Genomic DNA, 25,964 nt, shown 5'->3' on the forward strand with positions numbered 1-25,964 from the left:
AGCTTTTGTTGTGCAATCGTTCGCGCCACTTGATGCACACAGCTTATGCGAGGCACTCATGCTGACAGTTCGGCGCCGCCGCAAGTGGCGTTTGCCAAGACTGCTGTTGCTTTGCGCTGCCTTGTCAATATGGTTGTGTCGTGATGAATCGTACGCGAGTGCCGACGAATTTCAACGTGTTGCATTTGTTGCACTCAGAATCCCAGAGCTAGTGTACCACTCCGAGATCGAAAGGGAGACAAAATAGTAAGTCCACACGAGAATTGCACCGAGACCGCTGACCACTAGAAGTCCCTGACCGCCAGCCCTGGGCATCGGTCCTGTCACCAGAAGAACAATAATACTTGCTGACATGGAAGCTACAAAGAATCCCGTTAGTGCGAACGCGCAAAACGCAATGCTGAAGACAGCTTTCATGCCAGATACAATGAAGCTTCGGCCTCTCCACAACAGGAAGAGCACTGTCAAAAGAATACCAAGCGTAGCGGCGGTGGAAAGATAGAGACCGTGTTGAACATTTCCGAACTTGTCCAGTGTCGAGATTCTGGCCTGATCTGAGACAGTCGCCAAACCTGACACAATCTGATGAGGAATCGACAGTATGCTTTCCTCGTCAAAGTGGGGTACAGCGCCGGAAAAGAGTGAGAATGTCCACTGCATGCTGTCGCTGATTATAGTTGCCACAGATGAGCCCTGGATGTTGTAGATCAAAAGACCGGTGGTGACTATAGTACTCATGGTGATGCTAACGCCTTTTTTATCCTCTTTGGCAGGGCTGGAAGCAGGCACGGCTGCTGATGAGACCGGAAATGTGCCGGGAAGATCACGCCGGCTCTTCTGATGAATCGCAAATTTGAGCGTCACCATAGCACGATCACGCTCACCGTAGGTCGCTGGGAAGTAAACATCAAAGATGCCCATCAGGCAGTACGCTTGGTCCTCGATGCGTGTCGTCTCTCTTCCTGCAGCCCAGGAGAACTTCTGATCATCGCTGTATGAGGTAGCTTTTGAGTAGTCGTCTAGAACTTCCTCGGGAATGTGGGTGACGCGGCTGAGTTGCTTGTTCAGTATTACAGAGATCGAGATACTGGACGATGGTTGCCGACTGCTGACTTTCGCGCCAATGTCTCTCCACGTTCGTTCTCGGAACAACACAGTTTTTGGCGCTAGGAGTTCTTGTAACGTCCAGCCTCGCCGAAACCACTCGCTTTCAGCGAGTTTTGAGGCACTGATTGCTCCAGAACTAGGCGGAAAGGCGTCGATGTCGTCCAAATAAGCTAAGCAGACTGCGGACTCCCGGTACCAAAAAAACATTGAATTGATGGCTTCCGTCAGCTCAGCACTAGAGCTCTTGTCGATGCAATACGAGTCGATCCATAGCCACGACAAGTCCAATTCTTGGGCCCAAGCACAGAATTTTTTGATCTTCTCGAAGCCCGACTTCTTGCGAAACCATTCCGGCTTCTCTCGGAAGGTGGCCTCGTCTTTGCGCCAGTGGGATGCTATTGCATAGCGCGGCCGGGTCTTGTCATCGGTAAACTGCGTAGTCTTGAGATTGTAAACGTTAATCAAGCGCATGATGTAGTAGCGCGCAGGCATATGCACGCAACAAAGGACAGCTGCGAGGACACAAGGGGAGTTCGTCAAGTCAGTCAGGCGGAGACGTGCATGTTGGTGAACTCAGCTCGCTAAAGCCAATGGAGTGCATCCTTCAGCGTGGCTGTGGGCTCAAAGCGCCACCAGCTCGCCATGCAGACCAAATGCAAGAGTTGCGGCGGCGACATTTCTCGTCTCGCGTGAGGGCATTAGCTCGTGCATTGCATCGTGGGCCCGAGACCGCCGCATCAGGGAATACTGGGAGCCGGCTGCTGCCGTGAGGGCAGAATATGGGCAGAGATGAAGCCGAATCGTGCTGATTAGACTCATGTAAATGGCAATGTGGTGGTCCATATACAATGCTGCTGCCTCAGGTGCCGCCCGGATTGCATGATTATGATTGTGCCCGAGAGAGCGGTGGTCGGGTGATGCCTGTCCATGGGCGGTGATCGTAATGACCAGCAGGCAGATGATGAGGGCGGAGGGCGGAGGTCATGTCCGCAGAAGATGAGATGAGGCGAGCAGAAAGTGACTGCCTGATTGCTGCTTGCGCGTCGTCGAGGCAAAAAGTGGCGTGGCAGTGCGACTTGCTGAGACGCCCGGCGGAGCATCGGCGACACGACTGCGGCCTGGGCAGCAACTCTGACCGTCCGTCGTCATCGCGCGCTGGCCAACGACCGCCCGTCAGATTCCGCCGCAGTACATCTTTTCTCACACGCTCGTCCACACCTTTTGCGCCAATTGTCCTGTCCATTGAGGTGGGAGGGTCTCGCAACAAACACACAGCGGAACGCGCAGAGCTGGCGGAGCGGAAACAGCGGGCCCACTAGCGGGCGGACTCCACCACCCACACCGCGAACATGGTGAGAAGGACGCCGCGAGCGAAGGAACATGTCCACCGCTAACCGACAGTAAAGGGCGTCACGAAACGCGCCGGCCGCAAAAAGGATGCGCCTGTCGCAGCGCCTGCAGCAGGAGGAGCACCACAGATTCGCAAGGCAGCCTACGAGACGGGCAAGAAGAAGGAAGTTGGCGTGTCAGATCTCACGCTGATTAGCAAAATCTCCAACGAAGCCATCAACGACAACCTCAAGAAGCGATTCGAGAATGCCGAAATCTACACATATATCGGCCACGTGCTGGTCTCGGTCAATCCATTTCGCGACCTGGGCATTTACACCGATCAGGTGTTGCACAGCTACCAGGGCAAGAACCGTCTGGAGATGCCCCCACACGTCTTTGCTATTGCAGAGAGCGCGTACTACAACATGAAAGGATACCATGAGAACCAATGTGTCATTATTTCGGGCGAATCAGGAGCAGGAAAGACTGAGGCTGCGAAGCGTATAATGCAGTACATTGCAAATGTGTCGGGAGGCAGCAATTCGTCGATCCAGGAGATCAAGGACATGGTGCTGGCCACCAACCCTCTTCTCGAGTCTTTTGGGAATGCGAAGACGCTGCGAAACAACAATTCTTCGCGATTCGGCAAGTACTTGGAAATTCAGTTTAACCAGCAGGGCGAACCGGTCGGTGCGAATATCAACAACTATCTCCTCGAGAAGACTCGCGTGGTCGGGCAGATTCGAGACGAGCGCAACTTCCACATCTTCTACCAATTTACGAAAGCGGCGAGCCAGGAGCATCGAACGAACTTTGGAGTACAGCAGCCGACGACATATACATATACCAGCAAGAGCAAGTGTTACGATGTGCCGGGCATCGATGATGTGGCAGATATGCAGGACACTCTGAACGCAATGAAGGTCATTGGAATGAGCAAGGCAGAAATCGACAATGTGTTCAGGATGCTCGCCGCCATTCTGTGGATTGGCAACATTTCCTTCCGAGAGAACAAGGAAGGCAATGCCGAGATCGCTGATGCCAGCGTAATCGACTTTGTGGCATATCTGCTCGAAGTGGACGCTCAGCATGTGAACAAAGCCATGGAGGTCCGGATCATTGAAACGAGCAGAGGCATGCGACGAGGGTCCGTCTACGAATCTCCCATGAACATCCCACAGGCTACTGCAGTGCGAGATGCTCTGAGCAAAGCGATCTACAACAACATGTTTGATTGGATCGTGCAGCGTGTGAACCAATCCTTGAAAGCACGAGGCGCAGTTGCGCAGAGCATAGGTATTTTGGACATTTATGGGTTCGAGATTTTTGAGAAGAACTCCTTCGAGCAGCTCTGCATCAATTACGTGAACGAGAAGCTGCAGCAGATTTTCATTCAGTTGACGCTGAAGGCTGAGCAGGAAGAGTACGAACGAGAGCAGATTCAGTGGACGCCAATCAAGTACTTTGACAACAAGGTCGTATGCGAGCTGATCGAGGAGAAAAGACCTCCAGGAGTCTTTGCTGCGCTGAACGATGCCTGCGCCACGGCCCACGCCGATCCAGGCGCGGCTGATCAGACCTTCGTCCAGCGACTCAACGCGCTCTCAGGCAACCCCAACTTCGCGCCAAGACAAGGGCAGTTTGTCATCAAACACTATGCAGGTGACGTGAACTACGCGGTTGAGGGCATGACAGACAAGAACAAGGACCAGCTGTTGAAGGATCTCCTCAATCTCGTCGGCCAAAGTTCGAACAACTTCATTCACACATTGTTCCCGCACGAAGTCGACCAGGATAACAGAAGGCGGCCACCTACTGCAGGCGATAAGATCAAAGCCTCAGCAAATGACCTCGTTGCAACTCTGATGAAGTGCACGCCGAGCTACATTCGAACGATCAAGCCAAATGAGAACAAGAGCCCGACCGAGTACAACAATCAGAACGTCATGCACCAGATCAAATATCTCGGACTGCAGGAGAACGTCCGCATCCGCAGAGCTGGATTTGCCTATCGACAAACGTTCGACAAGTTCGTAGAGCGCTTCTACCTGCTCTCACCGAAATGCAGTTATGCTGGTGAGTACACCTGGACGGGTGATGCGAAGTCTGGCGTCAGACAAATTCTCAAGGACACTTCTATACCGGCGGAGGAATGGCAGATGGGTGTGACAAAAGCGTTCATCAAAACGCCGGAAACCCTTTTTGCACTTGAGACTATGCGCGACAAGTATTGGCACAACATGGCAATTCGTATTCAAAGGGCTTGGAGAAATTACCTACGATATCGCATTGAATGCGCGACCAGGATTCAGCGCTTCTGGCGCAAGAAGTCTGGTGGTGAGCCATTCCAAAAACTGCGGGATGAGGGACACCAAGTACTTGGAGGCAGGAAAGAACGAAGGAGGTTCTCTCTCATCGGCTACAGACGCTTTCTGGGCGACTACCTTGGAATCGACAACAAGGGTGGCAGCGGAGAAGTGCTGCGTAGCAGTGCAGGCATAGGCGGCGGTGAACAGACGTTCTTCTCATGCAGAGCTCAGCTTCTGGTGTCCAAACTTGGCCGATCGAGTAAACCGGAGCCCCGTTTTCTCGTACTCACCTCGAAAGCTGTTTACATCGTCAAGCAAGCTCTTGTCAACAAGCAGGTGCAGATCGTGGCAGAGCACACCATTCCCGTTGGCGCAATCAAGTTCGTGAGCACGAGCTCGTTGAAGGATGATTGGTTCTCACTGGGCGTTGGAAGCCCTCAAGAGCCCGACCCACTTCTCAACTGTATCTTCAAGACCGAGTTCTTCACGCAGTTGAGACAGGTGACGCGTGGAGCAGCTCAGCTTCAGATTGGTGAAACGATCAGCTATAACAAGAAACCCGGGAAACCAGCCACTATCAAATGTGTTCGGGATCCGCAAGTGCCTCGCGACGACGTCTACAAGAGTGGCGAGATTCATACCGGGCCCGGCGAACCTCCAAATGCTGTGTCGAAGAAAACACCGAAAGGCAAGCCCGTGCCTGCGAAGGCCATCACGAAGGGAGGACTGCTCAAAAAGAGTACTGGAGGCAAGCTGTCGCAACAAGCCGCGCAAAGGACTCATCGACCTGTTCCCGCCACTCAGCCACTGCCTGGCGCTTCCGCTCGGCCTACAGAACGCATCGTACCCCAGCCAGCGCCAGTTGCTCAACCACAGCCACGTCCCGCAGCAGCTTCTCAGTCTGTACCCGTGGTACCATCAAGGCCGCGGCCAGCTGCTGTACCTAAGCCAGCTGTTCAGTCACAACCAGAACCCGCTACAGTCGCTCAGCCTGTGGCCAGAACATCGAATGGAGGTTCGAGCAATGATACGAACGGCAGCTCATCTTCGAACACATACAAAGCAATGTACAACCATGTTGCAGGAACCAAGGATGAAGTCAGCTTGACTGAGGGCGAACTTGTCACGGTAACTTCGCAAGTCGAAAGTGGCTGGTCGTGGGCGAAGAAGAGTGACAACACGGCGGGTTGGGCTCCTACCCTTTATCTCAAGCAGGAAGAAGTGAGAAAGGCGCCGCCTCCTCCACCTATGAGACCCGCTGGCAGACCGACTGGCAAACCCGGTCCTCCAGCGCCGCCCACGAAGAGGAACACGCCCGCAGCTACAGATACGCCTAGAGACAGTGGGTACAGCACAGCCAACGGAAGTGGAGGTGGAGGAAGTCTGGCTGGCGGGTTGGCGGCTGCGTTGAAAGCGAGACAGCAGGCCATGAATCGACCCGATGGGCGAGATGATGATTGGTAGTTTATAGATTTTTTACACCTGATAATCAAAATCGCGAGCGAAGAGTGGGCGATTCCTGAGTTCAAGTGCCATTTTGTATTGCTCGTGAAACCTCCCGCATCCCACGTCAGAGCCTCGAATCGGATGGCAGTGTCTTGCTGCTTAGTCTATTTTCCACCGTCTTCAATAGCTCGAACCAGCTCAAGGTGCACACCTACGAACTTGTCCGCGACCTTCCCGCTGTTTCAATCTCAGTCAGAGGCTAGGTGATCTCCAGCCTCCGCGCTAAATTCTTGCGAGCGCGGCTCTCTTCGTCAAAATTTTGCGACGATAGTTGTGGCTTTATATTTGAGGGCGATTTCGAATGGCACATTCTCCACTTGTTCGAGAGGGCATCACGCTGCTGCTTGAGATATTCCCTCGGCTGGCGCTGATTCCATATATTACTTGGCTCCGGATTCACGCTACAGTACAACGTGTGAGCCGCAAGTGAGGATAGGTTATCGACCCGAGAGACATCCATGACTATTGTTACTCTGATTAGATTGGTAGTCATTACGAGCCTCTGTTTCTCTGAATTTTCACGTACTCGTGCACGGCGAAGAGGAGTTTGTATAGTCTCTATTGGAAATCCACCCCCGAGAGATGGCTGTCTCGACCCGCCTCGGGATGTGTTCTGCGGCAGTCACGGTTCACTCTGTGTATCGATTGCTCAGCAGCAGCCACTTGGAACGTCCCGTCCGTACAGTAAGACTCTCGCGTGATCAGGTCTGCTGAGCTCACGAGATTCACTTACTTTCTTGTTGGCTGCAAGCACGACGGCAGCATACCTTCGAGCTTCACTGTTGATGCATCACTGATGGGCTACTGCACCCCACAACGTACTGTTCCCGGTTCCCGGTTCCTGGTTGCCCTGCTTCCATATTTGGATTCTGAAGACGCCAAAACTTTGATCGTCTTTTGGGAAGTAGCACCAGGATGTAATGGCGGTATTCGGATTCCAGAGGCATGGTTGCTCATGCCCGACTGGTGGATTGTGCTTTCGGCTCAACACTTAAATCCCGTGGGAATGAAGCCCGTCAAAGAAATCTGCGCAGCCGTAGGCATTTGTTCGATCCGACGAGGTTGGGTGCTCTCTGTGGCACACTTTTTATCCGCTGCTTCACTGCTCATTGCTGACCTGTATTGTGCTGGCAGCGTGGATGAATAATCCCTCATTCGCGGACTTGGTGTAGCCCGATTCCGGCAGAACCGTGACAGATTGAGTTGTCTTCAAGGTGGTAATGAGCTGGATCAGTCATCCTCATGCGGGACTTGGTGACCATTGGGAGCACGTCAATTGGAGCATTGGCCGATTCCGACTTCATCCATTCACTTGCCAGCAGCCGGGGATGGTCGACGACGAATAGGCTCTTCAGCAAAGCCCGGAGAAGCTGCATCCTCGTCTGCAGATGCCAGATGGGGTGCCGCACATACTCCGAACGATGCTCTTTCCCAGAGGTACTGTATCTTCAGTCGTTACTATTTTGACAAGGTTTTTTAGGGCCAGCTAGCCACGCAGTCTGCAGAGCGCGTGGAGCTGTCGCAAAAGTGTATACCATTGCGAAGAATATGACTCGTGATGATTTCTTCCAATCTCGTGGAGCTTCTGCCTGTGGGAGCTTGTCTAGAATTGGCAATGCCTGTTCTCGGGACATTTGCAGTTGCATGCATAGGCCCGGCAGCGGAAGGGTGCATGCGGTGCTGCGGAAAATGGCCATGGAGGCGAGAGGCATTTGTCGTCGCTGGAGGAGTCTGGCACAAGCTGGTCTCAGATCGGTGAAAGCGGTTTGTAGGAGGCGCGGTTTGGCGTGGTGAGAGTGGAGCGCAGCGCGCTAACTTAAGCCCCAAGGCGGAGGAAACACCGAACAAGACGCGAAGCACGTCACGGCTCCGGCGTTGCTAGGGGCAGTTTCGGACTATTCATCTATCGTAAGCGCCCGCCAAGCGACCTACTTCACCTGACCAAGACGGCTTGCCACTCGTAGCATTGCTGCGACTGCGCGGCCAAGCTGCTGTGCGGGCGTGATTGATTGCGCGCCTCCACCGCGACGACCTCGTCGGCGGTTCCACCACACACGTGCGGTCCATATTTCTCGCCCATAAGGGTATCCTGGGTGCGAGCCTGCTCCCCGTCTCCAACATGCACACTGCACAGACTGCTATTCTCTGCCCGTTGACCGGGCTAGGGCCAATAGCACTCATGTGCCCGTGGGCATCTCGCCGCGGCCAAGCACTTCAAGCACTGCGCACACAGCATAATCACCACGTGCCCAAGGACATTCGTCGCCTGCGACCTCGTGTGCTTATGCATCCAAGCCCTCAACGCTATAGAGCGGCAGCAGCGATAGCGTGACTACGGAGAGAACGGCGCTCGCTGCCCATCTACGGCCACGGCTCGTGCGGTCGTGCGCTGATTGCTCACAATCTTGTGCAGCCATCACTCCCTGCCCGGTCCATGGATCTTGGCTCAAACTAACGGTGCTGCCAACACTAGTAGGGATGAACTTCACATCTGGACGAACGCGCCACCGCGCAGGCGGCACTGATGTGACTTACTTCACTGTTGTACCGAATCACCTTCCCATCCGGCGCCGGCAAAGTCAACCCTCGCGTGTGGTTGTCTCTATATATTCCGGCATTGACCTGATCAATCCCTCTACGTTGTTGGTGCCTCTGCCAACACTCAATTGCTCGAGTACTGCTTCCTAGACAAGATGAAGGTCTCCACTCTTGCCTTACTGGCGACGCCTTTACTGGCAGACGCTTCCCAAAGCTCTCTGCGCAGAGTCACACAGCCTCCTTCGACCGGCCCTCAATATACAACAGACCTCTTTGAGGGTACGAGACTCAAGGAGGAACAATCAGTCCTCAACAATTCCGACCTCACCTACACCGACCGCAATGGCAAGAAGAACTGGTCGCCACTCAGTGCTCTGCGTGCGGGCGAGAAGGGTCCTTTACTACTTCAAGATGCCGCTCTGATCGATACTTTGGCAACATTCAATCGCGAGCGTGTGCCGGAACGTGTCGTCCACGCTCGAGGTGCTGGCGCCCACGGTTTCTTCGAGGCCACTACCGATTATGCTTCAAATTTCTCAGCGGCCAGCGTCTTCCAGAGGGGTACAAGGACATCGGTGACGATGCGTTTCTCTACCGTTGGTGGCGCAAGAGGATCGGCAGATCAAGCACGAGATCCCAGAGGCTTCGCAATCAAGTTCAGAACTAAAGAAGGAATCTTGGACTGGGTGTTCAACAACACTCCTGTGTAAGTTTCACATGATCGATTCACTGCTCATCTGTGATACCGAGTAGGCATACAGGTCGAAGAATGATGCTGATGATGGAACAGTTTCTTTATTCGTGATCCTGCGAAGTTTCCACGCTTCATCCACACACAAAAGACAGATCCAGCTAAGAATGCGCGCGACTGGAACACTTTCTGGAGCTGGCCGGCGCAATTCCCAGAATCTCTGCTGCAGTTTCTGAGACTCTTCTCCGACCTCGGGACTCCATACGGGTAGGCAGCAGATGCACTCTTCATGGGTGATAGGCACTAACATCATCATTCAGATTCCGCCACATGGATGGATGGAGCGGCCATACCTACAAGCTTGTCAAGGATGATGGCTCCTGGGTCTACACTCGCGTGTACCTTAGTACCGATCAAGGTGTCCGTAACATGACTGCTAGCGAAGCAGCTCAGATCTCTGGCGAGAATGACGCCTGGGCTACTGCCGACCTCTATGACCACATTGAAGCTGGCGAATACCCATCGTGGACTGTCGGCATCGCCACCATGACTCCCGAGCAAGCCGAAGAATACCGATACGATGTCCTTGACCTGACTAAGGACTGGCTTGGAGTTGAATATCAAGAAATCGGCCGCATCTTCCTCACCCAGAACCCAGACAACTATCACGCCGAGATTGAGCAATCTCACTTCACACCAGCCAACATTGTTCCAGGCTGGGAGCCGTCCAACGACCCAGTCCTCCAATCCCGTCTCTTCGCATATGGCGATGCTGGACGATACCGCATCGGCGTCAATGCCGAAGACATCCCCGTCAACTGCCCCCTCACCTCCGTCGCCAACTTCGACCGAGACGGCCACTTGAGCTCAACTGGAAACCAAGGCTCACGCTTGAACTTCCCAGCTGAGTACCTCGACCCAATCAACGTCATCGACCGCCCAGGTACTGCCATTGAGTCTCCTATCGAGGGCGATTCAACTGTACAATGGCTCAGCACCATCGACGAGGACATTGATTATGAACAACCAAGACTCTTCTACCAAGGTTTCTCGCAAACGGACAAGGACCACTTGTACAGCAACATCGCAGGTACTTTGGTGAACGTCAACCACCAGGAAGTTTTGGACGCTCTATTTGTGCAATTTGGCAAGATTGATCAGGCACTTTTGAGCGGAGTGCAGACTGCTTACGAGCAGGCCAAGCAGAAGAAGGCTGCTGGCGGCAAGTAGGACTCCACGAATAATGAGATAATGGCAATGGCAATGTGAATCGATACTTCGCAGATCTCTCACATCACGATGATACATGTCATCTGGCACATCACGATCTGTATTCTTTTCTTCACATGTGCATAGGTTCAATCGGCAGTTGCTCAACAAGCTTCTCAATCTTGCATAAAGCAATACACTTACTCGTTCCTGAAACTCGCCTCAATACTGCTTAGAGGCTGATCACTATTCAAACACGCCGATGATGACAGTAAGCACCATTGACCTGACGAAACACCTACCGACCGCGATTCCCCGACTACCAAAACACTACAACCTACACAACCTCTCTCTACACAAAACACCGGCATATCGCTCATCGTCAGTGGCGCCATCACTCCCAAACCCTAATGATGCAATTCCAATAATAAGGGAGAGATCCAAGACAAGCCACCTGCGCCACCATTATCCAATCGTGTAACATCTATTATCCACGACTATAAGCCCTAGATTTCTCCACAACGACGGCTACTGCTAGCTAAACACGTGCATTCTCTGCTAGATATTTTGATTCACCCTGTCGCAGATCAGGTTGGACACTACTTAGTTCTGGAACATGTGTGGGCAGGGATGCTGCACTTAGATGCAGGGTTTGAGAACGGTGTGTATGTAGCATGACGCTTAGGATTGTCGGAAGCTACTGAACGAACAGGCGGCTGACCCTTTGCGGTGAACGAAGTTGTTTTTGAGAGAGTACCAGTCGGCCCCGAGTTGCATTAACTCCGAGATGTCATGAGATCGAAAGCTGTCGGCAGTTGTTCTCGTTGAGCAAGTGATGTGCTTTCGCGGCGGGCTTTTTCGACGCAATGTACTGGGTTAAGGTGTTTGCGTCTTGCCGGTACGCGAACTTGCTCATATCGAATCAAGGATCTGGTGGATGCAATGCATCACGCGTCCTGCGTCATCTTGATCGCACTTGGCCATCTCCATAAGACTGAGCAACACAACGCCAACCTAGTAACATCATGCATGCCCAGCAATTTCAAGAGTGCTGGCAGAGAAGGTGAATTCAACCTCCCGCTCTCAGCCAAGAGAGCGCTTGACTGGTGGACTTCTGACTCCTTCGACAGTCCGCTGCAAAGCTCCAATCCAGCTTCTCTGACGTTTGTCTCGTCCGAGACTGGGGAGGAATAGGATCGACGTGCGTGAGGACAGTCAACTCGGACAGCTACGCTTGGTGCAAGCTATACGGACTAGCTTCTCTGGAGGCAAGCCGACCACCATGCTGCGTAAAGCCAGGACTGTCTGGATCGAGCTTGCGACAGACCTTCGGAGCAGAAGAGCCTGAGGTGAAACTCGCTCACGGTTGCAAGGCCTTCATTCTGCGGACCATCGCACGCTTCCTACTATGCTTCGCGATATGTCGTTGCCTCTAGAATGGTCGCGGCGGCCGGTCGCTTGGATGGGAAGCTCGTGTTCGTACGACTTGAGGCTACTGCAAACGCTCAGTAATCCTCGGCAAGAGACTTCGCGGCTTGACCATATGTACGTGGACGATCTCCGGCCTTGCTGGTTTCCTGGACAGGTTTGAGGCACGGAATGCCAGCTCGGAATGTTAGTCTGATCAGGACGCCAGAGTCATGGCCATTGGCGTTGATGGCTTGCGGGTAGAAGAAGGCGATATAGCACAGCCTGATAATCGCCGAGTGGTGGAACAAATGGTAGAAAAGCGAACGAAGGACGACGACGTTCATGTGGCAGCAGGATGAGGAAGGAGGAGCGGGATGGGCGGCCCGAAGTGGATGTTTTGCCGAAAGCCAAACCAGACTTGGCGGCCGTCGCTCATGACCCAATTTCCCCTCTGCGGCCACTCGTTGTCGTCCGCTCGACGTTGCATGGCCGGCGATGTGCAGTGTACGACACCTTCCTAGCTGAGACAAGCAAACGCACGTCTGCTGAGCGCCAGTTGTGCCTGTCATCCATCGAGCATGAACAGCAGTAGCGCCGAGCGATCAGCACGAAGAGTGGCATAGTTTCAGGAACACCCGCGCTGTCAAGTGACCATGACCGAGCAGGAGCGTCTGCTCTGGTTCAGGGAAGCGTCGGTCTGCTGATGGGGGAGTATATGTACCGCCGAACTGGCCCTCACTTCACCTCACATTCCATCCCTGGTCTCCGGCATCATGAAGACCTTCCACAGCATCCTCCCACTCATCAGCAGTGTCCTGAGCTTCCCAGCTGCAGACGCCCTCGAAGCCCGAGCAACAGGCTCGCTCGAGTCGTGGCTGGCGGCTGAGAGTCCAGTTGCATTGCAAGGTCAATATGCTGACCAGAAGGCTGGGCTTGGCGTGTAGTACTGACATATCCGGTAGGCATCTTGAACAACATTGGATCTCAAGGCAACAAGGTGCAGGGAGCATATCCGGGCATAGTAGTGGCCTCGCCTTCAAGAAACGATCCTCCCTACTTCTACACCTGGACCCGTGATGCTGGCTTGACCATCAAGTGCTTGGTGGACCAGTTCCTGGCTGGTCAGACGAACCTCGAAGGCACCATTCAGGATTACATCAACTCGCAGGTCTCGCTCCAGACTGTCAACAACCCATCCGGCGGCCTCTGTTCCGGCGGTCTGGGAGAGCCCAAGTTCGAGGTTGATGGCACTCAATTCACTGGAGATTGGGGACGCCCACAACGTGATGGTCCAGCTCTGCGAGCTACCGCCATGATTGCCTACGCACGCCACTTGATCTCAAAAGGCCAGACATCACAGGTCCGCGATATCATCTGGCCCATCGTCTCGAACGACCTCTCATATGTATGCTGATCGAACACGTGCGAAGATCGAGCTGAAGGCTGACATCGCCATGAAGGTATCGAGCAATTGGAATGCCACGGGCTTTGACTTGTGGGAGGAAGTCAACAGCTCGTCTTTCTTCACGACCGCCTCTCAGTATCGTGCACTGGTCGAGGGCGCCGCGCTTGCTTCCCAGATCGGCCAGTCGTGTGCACACTGCAGCTCACAAGCACCGCAGATCCTATGTTTCTTGCAGAGCTACTGGACTGGCTCTTATGTCCGCTCAAATACTGGTGGCGGTCGAACTGGCAAGGACGTTAACTCGATCTTGACCAGCATTCACCTCTTTGACTCTGCCATAGGCTGCAATGCGAACACATTCCAGCCCTGTTCTGATAAGGCTCTGGCTAATCACAAGCAAGTGACGGATTCGTTCCGATCCATCTACTCCATCAATAGCGGTATTCCCCAAGGCAAGGGCGTTGCCGTGGGCAGGTACTCGGAGGATGTGTATCAAGGTATGCACTCAATCAACTCGCTTCGTGTTGCCTGCTTTACTGACTCTTCATGCTTAGGTGGCAATCCTTGGTAGTAAGTGAAATGCCAGCTTACGCCTAATAATGCTAACATGGTATAGCCTTGCCACATTTGCTGCTGCCGAACAGCTGTATTACGCGGTCTACCAATGGCGTCAACAAGGATCACTCACAATCACGGACCTCTCTCTGCCATTTTTCAGAGACGTTTATTCCTCAGCCGCAACCGGCACGTATGCGTCGTCGACCACAACTTTCACTTCAGTCATTAATGCCGTCTTGGCATATGCAGACAGCTACTTTGCGAATGCTCAGCAATATACGCCACAAAATGGCGCTCTAGCTGAGCAATATTCACGATCAAATGGTTCACCATTGTCCGCCGTGGATCTGACCTGGTCTTATGCTGCTTTCTTGACAGCGCTGAACGCACGGAAAGCCGTATTGCCGTCAAGCTGGGGAGCCGGCTCTGCTCAAGTGCCAAACTCATGCTCCGGCGGCTCTGCAAATGGTCCTTGTGTGGCAGCCACAAACACATTCTCGCGACCCGGAAGCACGCCCACCTCAACAACAGGCGCCTGCTCTGCAACTCCGACCAGGACAAATGTTCTTTTCAAGGAAACCGTCACCACCAACTTCGGCGAGTCCGTCTTCATCACCGGAGGCATTGCCGAGCTTGGTAACTGGGACACGAACAAAGCAGTTGCACTGAGCGCGCAGAACTACACCAGCACCAACAACTTGTGGTTTGCCACTGTTGGCTTGCCAGCTCGCGGCGGTTTCAACTACAAGTACATTCGCAAGCAGCAGGACGGCAGCGTGCGATGGGAGAGTGATCCAAACAGATACTATGTGGTTCCTGCGAATTGCGCGGGTTCTGCAACTCAGAGCGACACATGGAGGTGAGGTTGCTGAAGGAGCCACCGTGTGGGCCTTCGATGTTGCAACACAGTATGCATCGTACGTTCGCGAACGAAATATACGAGCAACGGCTTTTAAATACACGAAAAGCGCGTCATGTATACATGCATACGCATCTAACGAGCATAGCATAGCCTAGCCTGCCTTAATTTTGAAATTTCCGCACCTGATGCCACAGCCCAATCCCAATTGCTGAAGAAGTCAGCTTGGTGTTTCTTCAGAATTGACTCGTTGCCACATTTGTGAGGGCAATATTCGTTGGCTCCGAGTTGAACTTTTGATCAGAGAAAGGTCGTAGATTCACAGTCCAATACCAATGCGAGAGGAAAACACACACGTCACTCAAAAGCTTCAATATGTTGAATGCAGAAGGCTTGAGAGTGCACACTGTAAGTGTTGTCCGCTCACGCCCTTTCTCTCCATTCTATCCTATTTCTACCAACGCCAGAAAATCTACCCATCTTGCCGCAGTCTCTAAATGATCTCGGAGACACTTAGCTAGCATCCTTCTTGCCTCCACTCGAGCAATCTTTGAAACTGTCGCGCGATAGCCGAGGCCCACAGTATTGATTTGCATCAAAGCTGGCGGACGGCCCTATGAGAAGATAGCCATCCCACGTACCACCATGCGTGAGATCGAGGCACTCGGTGTAGCATCTGTAGCAGAGTTAGTCAGGAACTGCCACCGGAGTCACTTGATTTGTTGAGAACTCACACTTTGGAACCATCTGTAGTTTTAATATGATGCAAAACCGCTCTCTCAATCGTTTTCTCTTCAGCAGTCGTATCGCAGTTCTTCCCGTTGGCTTAGTATCTGTAGGAGATACCTCCCATAGATCCACTGAAAGTTCCACAGCTTCTCTGTTTGCTGGCACCACTTATCACGCCCGCTGCCCATTTGCTGAAATCCTTGATGGCATTGATGCTGACTGCACAACCCGCGGCAACAGTTATGATACGCTCGCAAACGGTGACTGCGGTTCTCCTGTATGTTCTCAGTTTATCATTCAAGTCCGAGCAGAACTGCATAGCGACATACCTCTCCACAGACAGCTCCGTACTATTGGAAGCAATCAGAGGACCAAAAGGTTGTTCTAGATCATACAGTATCCATCGCTCTGGTTGTGGGTGGCCGCTGTACATCACGACGGGGGCGCTCTCCAGCGGGACGGAATCGACAATAGAGCAGGAAAGCAGCAGTAAAAGCATTGTGAGCAAAAAACCCGCGGTCGGGACACTCATTTTGGCCTTGCCACAGGAAGTAAAGATTGTTGACGAGGAGGATGAATGGTCCTATATCGGCTGCGAAGCGTGTGATCCAGTCCGAGATGGCGATGAAGGCTTCCATTGGCGTGTTGGCCATCTCTCTGAGTAGCAAGATGGAGGCTTATATGCGATCTTTCCACGCTGAAAAGCGCAGTCTGATCGAGTCGAGTAGAGAGGCACAGCAGTTGACAATGTTAGAATCGCAGTGTATCCACAGCACTAGCTGTGCCGAGTCCACCCAATGCTGTTGGAGTTTCAGATCGATGCGAAGGAAAGGCACAACAGTGTTGGGGCTTTTCTTGATTCCACCGCACTAGCTGTGCCTCACCCACCGAGAATTTCCTTCTTGTATGTTGCCCTGTTGACGTGGAAGCTGGAGTTCTTTGCCGTTCTCACCACGGAATTTAAGAGGCTGCCAGTGCTGATGAAAACGGCTTGCGCACTTGGGTACCGTTGAGGTAGGTAGTCTTACTTCTGGTTATGACTCTGTTCGCTCGAATTAGAAGAAGATGTTCTGCCAACGAAGCTTAGAGGCGCAGGCGGCGTATTTAGCATAGAGAACAAGGTCTTGTTTGAACTTAAGCGCTGGCAAGTCTGCCTTGTCCCGGGAGCTTATGCATCCACAGGATGTGGGGAGGATTGATCCAACATGAGGATGACGCATGGTCTATCCCTCTTGATTGCGGCGCGCATAGTGAACGGGCTCTCGTCGGAACAGACGGGGCGCGTGGGCGGGCGCGTGGAAGATCCGGATGGCAGCGCTGTTTCCCCGTGTTTCGAGCGCGCAAAAGCGTGCACTGCTGTTGATGTGAAGAGTCTCCGTCCATAAGGCTGAGATGAAGTTTGGAGAAGAAATCTGTACGTGAGTTGGGGAGAAGTAAGCCAGGCAGGGAGGGCATCGACTATGACATCTCCGACCCTCGGACTCGAGTCCGACTGCACGTAACCGTGTGAAATGAACGGCTTGGATACCTGCAGTTATCCTCTGAAGGACTCGTCGAATTGTTACATCTCACCTACAAGTTGTATATCAGTCGCTCTCCCTCGTCAGTCAAACGAATGATTTTCGCAAGCTTTCCATGTTGATCAATCTGATGCATCTCCCTACTCCCAAAACAGATAAACTCGAGTCTCAGAGCTCTGTCTGATCTCTTCGTTCTCAGTGCCTGGCAGAACAGGACTGACATGCAATCCACAAGCTGCGATGTTGGGATCGTTTTCCGCGGCCGAATCGGCGAACTTGATGATGCACACTTCGTCGGGCTTCTGCTCGGGCACCCAATACCATTTCTGCAGCTCTGGCCGCTTCGGAGGCTGTGCCGTGTAGGCTTCGACGACATAGTCGCCTTCTGGATTGATGCCGCTGGGAATTCGATTCTCGGTGGGAATGAGCTCCGACATGTCCAGCGAGCGATAATCGCAAACAGAGATCGGATCACGCTTGACCGTCTGCAACGGTCGCTGGGTCTTTTGTCAGCTGTCAGTCTTTGGTCGTTTGTGGCAGGCTTCGATACCCAGATACTGTAAGAAGCAAAACGAGGCACTCTGACATCTACGCCTGATGCGCGGAGATCCTCTGCTTCGATGACGTTTCGTGCTGATTCTGCGATCTCTGTTGTTGCAGACCGCAGAGTCGTGCGGAGCCCTTTCAGCGTTGTGTCTACGTGGCACTGGCGTGCTGGTTCGCTGGAGGACTGCACATCCTTTCCATTCACTACGAGCGCGATGAGCTTCGAGCTAAGGCCCTTTCACGGATCACACCCACCTAGAAGTTGGTTCTTGGGCATCTTTGCAAGGATCTGGTCCAGCTCATTGCCTCTCATGGGAATGAAGTCCAGATTCTCCTGCTTGGCTGCAGACTTGCGGCGGAATCCTACGTTGTGCGCAACGCCGTGTTTAGCTCCAGTCAGTTTGAGCATCATGTCGATGGTCTCTGGAACCAAGACATCTTCCACATTTCTGCCCTCGAACACTTCATCTGCTGTCAAGGACGAAGCATGCTTGATGTATGTGAAGCCTTGAGTGTCGAGACCTGCATTGCCTTTGGCAACTTCGTCAGAAGTCCAGAAGTTGTGCAAAGGAAGCTTGAGCTGCTCGAGCCTTTTTGGCCGCGGGTTGGCGAAGATAGCTCTATCGTACGCCGATACTGACAAATCCGGGTCTACGAAGCGGAAGATTCCATATGTCTCCTCGATGGAGCCCATCTTGATTGAATGGTGTGGTGATGGAGAAGCTCGCGATGAAACTTGAGCTCGACTGCAGTGTCAGCTCCAAGGTTAAGTACCTGGTATGCTGTGCACACAGTCGGATCGGCATCCTTGAACATGACTGCGGGATCTCCAGGGAGCTGCAAAGCGCGTCGCTACGGCACGCGAGGACATTTCTTCAATCGGCGAAACTGTCGCTGCGAACATATCTTGAAATCGCGTTGACTTTCTGATAACACCGCGCGAATGACGACATGATCGGTCTCTCCATTGTGTCGCCAGAAGACCACAGGCAGTGCCCATTAGTGTTGATATCCTTACTGTAACATCTGGCAGCTGTACATTGTATCGTCATCGCCCAGGAACCCCGGTCTCGAACATTTTGTGCCCGAATGTCCGAACGACACAGTCAAGGCATTCGATTGGGAGTGAAAAGCAGAGTTCCTCGGAGTTGTCTTGGGTAGTTGCGTCGATGAAAGTTGATGAAGGAAAGTTGGAGGGGGAGGGTTTGGAAGGGGAGAGCGAGGGCGGAAAAAGAAGCGGAACGGGAAGTCACCAAATGGCCTCAGCGCCTGATGGATAATGCTGGCTCTTTCTGACGATCTCAACATCAGTCCTTCCACTTAATGTTGCAAGAGACGACAGGACGGCCTGTCCAAATTGCACCTCGTTACAGAGACTTGGGGCAGTCGAGAACTGACTGGAGGAACAGCAAGGCACAAGTGCATATACTCGCAATAGACACTAAGTCTACACAGCTTCTTTGGCAAATGTTATTCTCTGTATCGTCATATTCATGCTGTACTCTGTTCATTGTTCCGCTCTACTCTCTTCCAACCCATATCTTTCAGCGTCTGTTAATTCATGTGCAAACTCTTCTGCAAGCACTGCAAATCACGAGGTAAATGTTCTCGTATTTCCGCTGCGGCATAAGAAATCCTGTCCCGATTGTGTCAAAATGGCCAGTCTAGCTTCGGCAGTAAAACGACGCATCCTCATCAATGCACTTCTCACCAACCCATTTGCGGTGATGTCGCACGATCTTATGCTTCCAGCGCATCAACGCCCGATCAGGAGCCGTACTGACGGAAGGTAGAGGTTTGTTGCGAGGTAAAGGCTTGCTCGTAGGGTGAGTTCCGTGGTGCCATTTCGATAGCTCCGTCGTCGAGGAAGATTTCGTTTGTGTTCTGCCGAAATCCTCTTTTATCAGGCCGCCCCGCTCGTAACGAATCGACATGCTCGGCAGAGATCTGCTGTCTGAGGGATGCCTTAGTTATTTCCGGAAGCGTTATGCTGTGGTAACGATAGGCCCCACCTTCGTCGTAGTATTGTGCCGGCGTGTGTAGTGATGAGAGTCGCACGTTGTCGATATTGGTGCTACCGCGCCGTGTTGACCAGTTCTTGCCTTTGCAGGTGTGATTCCACACCTTTTGTATCAGCCCAGCCATGTCCGGCAAGCAAGCGCAAATTACAGCTAAATTGCACTCCAACGAGGTCCAGGTAGCAACAGGAGCGAGCCAGAGACTGAAGTTTGGAGAAGTCGAATCTCTAATGAGATACACCAGCCTGACGATGCTGGCTGCCGTTGCGAGTAAGCCTAGCGCGAAGACGAAACATACCCCAAACTTTTTCCCTCTCGACAAAGGTAGGTTCGCCAGTTTCCCAATCGGAAGCATAAAAGTGACCAGGTCGAGGATGACGCTGATGGCCGATATGGCATAAGATTGGGCTGAGTAGTCGATACATGTTCCTTGATGCTCGCCGTCCCAGCCTATACGAATGTCAGTGCTTGCGTACTTTATGCAATCCATCAGTGTCCAAAACTCACGCGTCCACGCATAACTGATTGGCATGCATTCGAATACGACACTCAATGCGATAGCTATTCCGGCCGCAATGTTGACGCCGATTAGGATGAAACAGACTCTCCGAAAGGTTAAATTGTCGGTGGACCCAGATCCGCAAATAGAGCAACAGGATTGAGACTTTGATGATCGTCATCAGTACTGCGTACAGAATGCCCTCCATCCAGAACGTGTGAAGCAGCATCGTGATGTTCTCGGGTTCAAGAATCCATATATCGCGTCCCGTCCCCGCCTTCGCCATAAGGTGGACGACGGCATTGAAGGGTATGAGGAATATGAGAGCCAGAAGCATTGTCCAGTCGTCGGCTCCGTAGCCATGACCTCTAGCATAAGGATTCCGGAAGATGAGCCGTGCCACGACCCCAATCGCTGCAGTGGCGAACATGGTCCAAACTACTCGCGGTGTTGTGGTATCCTCGGACCGCACGGGTTCGCCGCAAGCTGTGCTTTGGTACCTTCCTGCGACTGCACATGGTCAGATGCATGAGCGGCCGGATTGATTGTTGATGAACGTACGCAGCGCCTCTTTGGCCGGACAACTCGATTGCAGACATTTCTGAACAGCATTCTTGTAGACGGTGCTATCGCACAGGCACGCAGCATCCGCACCACATCCGGAGGCCGGGATAAATTCGAAGATGCAGTTCGTCTAAGCATCTTCTCAGCAGTGTGTTCGGATGGGTGCAGAAAAGTTACTTACCACGCATGTGGACAGCGCCGGTGCCGAATCATTCGCCTGGGCGCTGACTCTGCATAGCCAAATGGCACATATGGCAGAGAGACTTGCAAGCCAGCGCATGAGGTCGAGGAGATCATATGGATATGAGGTGGTGTGTTGTTGGTGGCATGCTGAGGACAAGTTAAAGCTGGCAACATTGGTTCCCAAGTCACACAGAGGTACTGGTTTACATGCTGCTGAACAGCCGTTTCGAGATCAGCATCGTGTATTTCAAGTCATTGTGCCGGTTTATCAGCTCTGACAATGACTTGCAGAACCTACACGCTAGTCCTCTCTCTTCGCGCTAACGCCGTCTTGACTCGTGACCGGTGTCTGAGGATTGTACAGGCTACGAGGTGATTTACCAGGCAATCCTCGAATTTTTCTTTTGGACTGCGACATCTTCGGGTGGGCGAAGCCATGTTCGGAGTCCACGTAGGGTATAGAGCATCTTGCGCGATATGTTGATGCGTTCACAGGCAAAATATGTCGCTCTGCGGCTGGTGAGCCAGTAGGACCTCATCCGACTGATTCGCATACGGGCTGCAGAGCGCGCACTAGTAACAAGTCAAATGGATACACGAAAGAGTAGTGGAGTGGCCTGATCTAAAAATGCCACAAGGCTTTGTTAACATGTCACTCGCGGTGGAGGTTACTCTGCAGGCAGCTGATTCGTCTTGATATCTGGCGTCACTAATTCTCCGCTAGGAGTGAGCTTCTCGAAGATAGAGTGTTGGCTCTGTTTCGGGGTCTTCTCAATGAGGCAGAGAGTCGTCGAACAGCAAAGGTTTTGCGGCATCCAGCTTCATGTACAGTGTTGCCAGTCCGGCTGGCTGTTGGGAAGAGATCTGGCTGCATCGTCGGAGGTGGTGCGTAGCTCAATACACGCTGTGCCGCTGATACATTGCAGAGACAGAATGCGTAGTCCGGTAAGGGAGATTGCGCCGCGTTGATGGAAGGAGATGATGAGGTCGCCGTGGTGTGTGCGGAAAGGAGGATGCAAAGCTCCTCACCAACTCGGCAAATGGAAGGCTGCGCGCCCCACTTCTCCAGAAACACCTCCACACGCCATGTCAACAACCACGTCTGGAGCATATATCTCTTTTTGCGAACAATGGCATACTCGTCACGGTTGGCAATCATCGTGGGTGGCATTGGTAAGCTCCAGTTGCGATTTGCGGTGGAAGTCGTGCTTACTCCTCCACAGGCGGTCTTGGCTCCGTCACAGGCAAGCTGCTGAGGTCCCAGGGTGCTCGACTGGCATTGTTGTACGCCCCTTTCGAGCAATCGCGTGTCGGGCCAACTATATCACAAGTCTTCGGCAATGACTCCAAGGACATCAGATCGTACGCCTGCGATGTGACCTCTCACGAGTCCGTCAAGGAAGCCTTTGCTGCCATTGCCAAGGACGATGTTGCTTTTCCGAGTATTCTCGTGAATGCTGCAGGCTATGTCAATCTGCAACCTCTGGAGACATTCGATGTCAATGACATCTTGAAGCACTACATGGTCAATCTTCACGGACCAACACTGACTGGCCAGGCATTTGCAAACACCTATTTTGCCGCAGTGCAGCGTGCCAAGGGGCAGGCGCCGGGCGGACGGATCGTCAATATTGCCAGCCAGGCTGCACATGTCGCGCTCCAAAACCACGGACCATACTGTGCGAGCAAGGCAGGTCTTGTTGGCCTGACGCGATCTCAAGCTTCGGAATGGGGACCGAGGGGCATTACTGCCAACAGCATAAGTCCCGGCCCAGTGTGGACAGAACTGGGCAAAAAAGCCTGGAGCGACCAGAAAGCGCGAGAGGAGTATCAAGCAGCTGTGCCAACAGGCAAGTTCGCTGAGCCCCACGAAGTTGCTCGGATAGTCGACTTCCTGTGCAGAGACGAAGCACTGAATATCAACGGAGACGACATCAGGCTTGAAGGCGGGTATACTGCGCGTTAGATGACTCGAATGAGGAGCATGTCGAACAGACAACAGTCTCCGGCATCAGAAATGTCTCCTCCAAGACTTGAACGAGTTGCTCCATCTCCATGACTTACCCTGCAGTTTCGGATCAATGCCGCATCATTCCGATGACTTCTCAAGAATGACACACTCATGCGCAGGTCTAAATGTATACATCTTCTCGACCCGAGATGGTCGCCCATATGGTAAGCATCACGACACAATGACTGACATGTAGCACAGCAGATTCAGCAGATTCAGCATCACAAATAGTGTCAAGGCAGTCGAACTGGCCAGATTGGCATTCGACCCAAAAAGGGCTATGATCGCGAACAACACATTTCAAGCATCATTTGATGGGCGGCGTAGCCGACATTCGCCAGAATCGCGAAATGCAATGCCCCCATTCGGCTTGCCGAAGTGACACGCTCACATTCCTACACAGATTCGGCACCCGCAATACCGGCAACCATGCCGTGCCATGCCTTCTCACTGCCGATGAGCCGACCAAAGACCGTCCTCTACGGACGTCGCGAGTAACGACTTCGAACATGCTTGCAAGCAATGGCGGCATTGCTATGTGGTGGTTTGGGACTTCCCTTGTGCCCGGTCACAAGGACGACAAGCACTACCACCACAGCTCTTGCCAGCTCATCTTCACAGTCTTCCTCAAGAATAATTACGACCACATCACTTTCTTCTGTCTCCTTCGGGACACCTTCGTTCTCTAACACATTCTCAACTTCGTTTGTCGCATCTGCGAGCTTGATCGCTTCGTCGATCCAAACATCATCTATCTCATCTTCCTTCGGCTTGAGTCCGACATCGATATTGACCATTCGAACCACGTCTACTTCAACGACTCCGAACTCATCACAAATACCGAGCAGTACCACTGCTGCTTCGCCAGTCCCAACTGGCCCGACATGTCCAGCTGCTGATGGACAATCATTTACGGCTCGTACGCTCACACATCTGACGGAGAGATTCACTCACTGACCAAATTAATCTCACAGAAGATGGAAGCCAATACCTGATCGTGTGCAATCAAGGCTACTCATCGAATAGCCAAAACGTGTTCGGACTCATCCCTGTAGCGGTCAATTCTTATCTCGACTGCCTAAACCTCTGTTCCAACCAAGGCTCAATCTGTGCTGGTATCACATATGGCTACTTTGGGAGCGACACGCTACAATGCAATCTCAAAACCAAAATGCTGCGTGACAACCAGCCAAGTGGCTACAATGTAGATTCCGCGTTACGCATGAGTGGACCTACGGTGTCCGGCAATCGATCACAGCTGGTCACTAATGGCGACTTCATGGAAAATATGGGGTCTCTTAGCCCTTGGACCACGGACACTTTCAGTATAGAAGGAATTTCTGGTGTACCGTAAGTTATGTTCACACCTTATGCTTGATGTGATCTGACAAATGTAACAGCACTTCTTACTGGGTCCTGGCCGATTCCTTTGGTTACAAAGCAGGCGAGCTGATACAAGCCGTGAACATATCCGCCGGACTCTCATACTACATGACTCTCAGCCTTAGCTTCAGCACTTCAGGACCTATCTCACCAAACAACTTCTGCAACTTTTACGCTCAGACCGACTACGAGATCCTCTTCTTCTTCAATCCAAATCTCACCAGCTTCACCTCAGCCTTCTCCAGTACTTTCAATGCCAGCGGAACCACAACGCGAGACGCCAACCGCTTCATACTCTTCATGTACTGCAGCGGAAACTTCAACATTACTTGGACCATCGACTCTGTCGCCTTCTACACAAATGTCCCCTCACTTGGGGCCAACCCTCTTGTCCCTCCCCCCAGCACCTCGATCCTCCGCGATGGAAACTTCACTTCAGGACTCCAGTACTGGCGATGGCGACCAAACCCCAATTTAAACAACAACGTTCTCTCCCCTTCTAGCATCGCCACTGTACTGCTTCCGCCTGGAACATTAAACAACGTCACGGCGCTCATGAATTACATGATGCCCTCTTCTCTAGTGCCTTCAACACCTGGCCTGACTCCCCAACAACAACAGCAGCAGCAGCAACAGCAGCAACGCCTTACCGTCATAACCTTCTCTACCCTCTCTCCGGTGACACCGACCTTCACCTCCGGCTACCTCACTCAGATCGCACCTCTGCCGATCTCTCTCAACCAGACTTTCCGACTCACAGGGACAGTCTACTTCAATGTCTCTTCGTCCTGCTCATGTGATGCCGGGATTTACAATACCTTGTATCGAAATTCTGGCGTGAATGGATGGGCGTGGTCTGTGTTTGGTGTGAGGGAGAGAAGAGTCGTAGAAGTGGATGTTACTGGGATGGCGACGGCGGGGAATGCAGAGTTTCAGGTTTATGTTGGGTGTGAGGGGACGGATGCGGGTTGTGGAGTCGGAGTGGGAGGGTTGGCGATGAGGGTAAATGTTTGAGGGCTTGAGCTTCTCATTCAGCAGAGGGAATGTATTGAGGAGAGTTGTGGATGATCCGTGACCGTTGTGAAGAGGAAAAGTTTGATGTGTGTATGGACTGATTTAATTCTCTAATGCTCCTCGAGTAGAACTTCTCGTTCCCGGCTTGCGAGTCCGGACATACTTGACACAGATTCTTGCATTGCTTCAGAAAGTTTCGCAAGGACATACTTTTGAGGACATGCATCTAATGAATTGAATTGAGACTTGTGAAGGATGAAATGAAGGTCTTGCCGTTGAACAAAGGTGCTTCTGGTGGTATATTTCTGGACACCAGATGAGAATCATCCGAGCTTTACCTTACCGTTCATGAGCTTCCGTCACTGCATCAAGCAGTCTTCGCAACGAAAGCGAGATGCTCTGGTCCATGATGAGACTGATACAGCAAATACTGCAGCTCAATTCTCGCCATCACAACGACCTCCTTGGCAGCAAGGCAGCACTACCGGTTTCACTTCAAACACGTCGCCCACCTGGGAGAACGGCCAAGGCCCTATCTATTGAACAATGTCAGCACATGCTTCAATGAGCGTG

The 25,964-nt window shown here is 52.5% G+C and overlaps 8 protein-coding genes across 8 annotated transcripts; 4 read left to right on the forward strand and 4 right to left on the reverse strand.

Moving 5' to 3' along the window:
* Nucleotides 1-171: 171 nt before the first annotated feature.
* On the reverse strand, nt 172-1,578 carry RHO25_006572 (uncharacterized protein; the record flags this gene model as incomplete). Its single annotated transcript, XM_023597390.2, has 1 exon — nt 172-1,578. The coding sequence occupies one exon, from the start codon at nt 1,576-1,578 to the stop codon at nt 172-174; it is 1,407 nt and encodes a 468-aa protein (XP_023452319.2).
* Nucleotides 1,579-2,456: 878 nt separating this feature from the next.
* RHO25_006573 (uncharacterized protein) lies at nt 2,457-6,212 on the forward strand (the record flags this gene model as incomplete). Its single annotated transcript, XM_023597391.2, has 2 exons — nt 2,457-2,459; nt 2,514-6,212. 2 exons carry the CDS (start codon nt 2,457-2,459, stop codon nt 6,210-6,212), a joined length of 3,702 nt encoding a protein of 1,233 aa, XP_023452709.1.
* A 2,735-nt stretch (nt 6,213-8,947) lies between these two features.
* Nucleotides 8,948-10,713, forward strand: RHO25_006574 (uncharacterized protein; the record flags this gene model as incomplete). The annotated part of the gene is made up of 3 exons (XM_023597392.2): nt 8,948-9,498; nt 9,583-9,750; nt 9,804-10,713. 3 exons carry the CDS (start codon nt 8,948-8,950, stop codon nt 10,711-10,713), a joined length of 1,629 nt encoding a protein of 542 aa, XP_023452708.1.
* Nucleotides 10,714-12,875: 2,162 nt separating this feature from the next.
* RHO25_006575 (uncharacterized protein) lies at nt 12,876-14,928 on the forward strand (the record flags this gene model as incomplete). The annotated part of the gene is made up of 5 exons (XM_023597393.2): nt 12,876-13,008; nt 13,065-13,507; nt 13,563-14,004; nt 14,062-14,077; nt 14,124-14,928. 5 exons carry the CDS (start codon nt 12,876-12,878, stop codon nt 14,926-14,928), a joined length of 1,839 nt encoding a protein of 612 aa, XP_023452707.1.
* An 822-nt stretch (nt 14,929-15,750) lies between these two features.
* RHO25_006576 (uncharacterized protein) lies at nt 15,751-16,086 on the reverse strand (the record flags this gene model as incomplete). The annotated part of the gene is made up of 2 exons (XM_065602804.1): nt 15,751-15,928; nt 15,983-16,086. The coding sequence occupies 2 exons, from the start codon at nt 16,084-16,086 to the stop codon at nt 15,751-15,753; spliced, it is 282 nt and encodes a 93-aa protein (XP_065458876.1).
* A 1,227-nt stretch (nt 16,087-17,313) lies between these two features.
* RHO25_006577 (uncharacterized protein) lies at nt 17,314-18,413 on the reverse strand (the record flags this gene model as incomplete). The annotated part of the gene is made up of 3 exons (XM_023597394.1): nt 17,314-17,670; nt 17,724-17,923; nt 17,975-18,413. 3 exons carry the CDS (start codon nt 18,411-18,413, stop codon nt 17,314-17,316), a joined length of 996 nt encoding a protein of 331 aa, XP_023452706.1.
* Nucleotides 18,414-19,486: 1,073 nt separating this feature from the next.
* On the reverse strand, nt 19,487-20,988 carry RHO25_006578 (uncharacterized protein; the record flags this gene model as incomplete). The annotated part of the gene is made up of 3 exons (XM_065602805.1): nt 19,487-20,187; nt 20,342-20,722; nt 20,982-20,988. 3 exons carry the CDS (start codon nt 20,986-20,988, stop codon nt 19,487-19,489), a joined length of 1,089 nt encoding a protein of 362 aa, XP_065458877.1.
* Nucleotides 20,989-22,113: 1,125 nt separating this feature from the next.
* Nucleotides 22,114-25,391, forward strand: RHO25_006579 (uncharacterized protein; the record flags this gene model as incomplete). The annotated part of the gene is made up of 5 exons (XM_023597397.1): nt 22,114-22,156; nt 22,207-22,944; nt 23,114-23,158; nt 23,969-24,344; nt 24,395-25,391. The coding sequence occupies 5 exons, from the start codon at nt 22,114-22,116 to the stop codon at nt 25,389-25,391; spliced, it is 2,199 nt and encodes a 732-aa protein (XP_023452712.1).
* Nucleotides 25,392-25,964: the final 573 nt, after the last annotated feature.

The sequence above is a fragment of the Cercospora beticola genome, chromosome 4, assembly GCF_033473495.1.
Source record: "Cercospora beticola chromosome 4, complete sequence".
In the NCBI taxonomy this organism is placed as follows: domain Eukaryota; kingdom Fungi; phylum Ascomycota; class Dothideomycetes; order Mycosphaerellales; family Mycosphaerellaceae; genus Cercospora; species Cercospora beticola.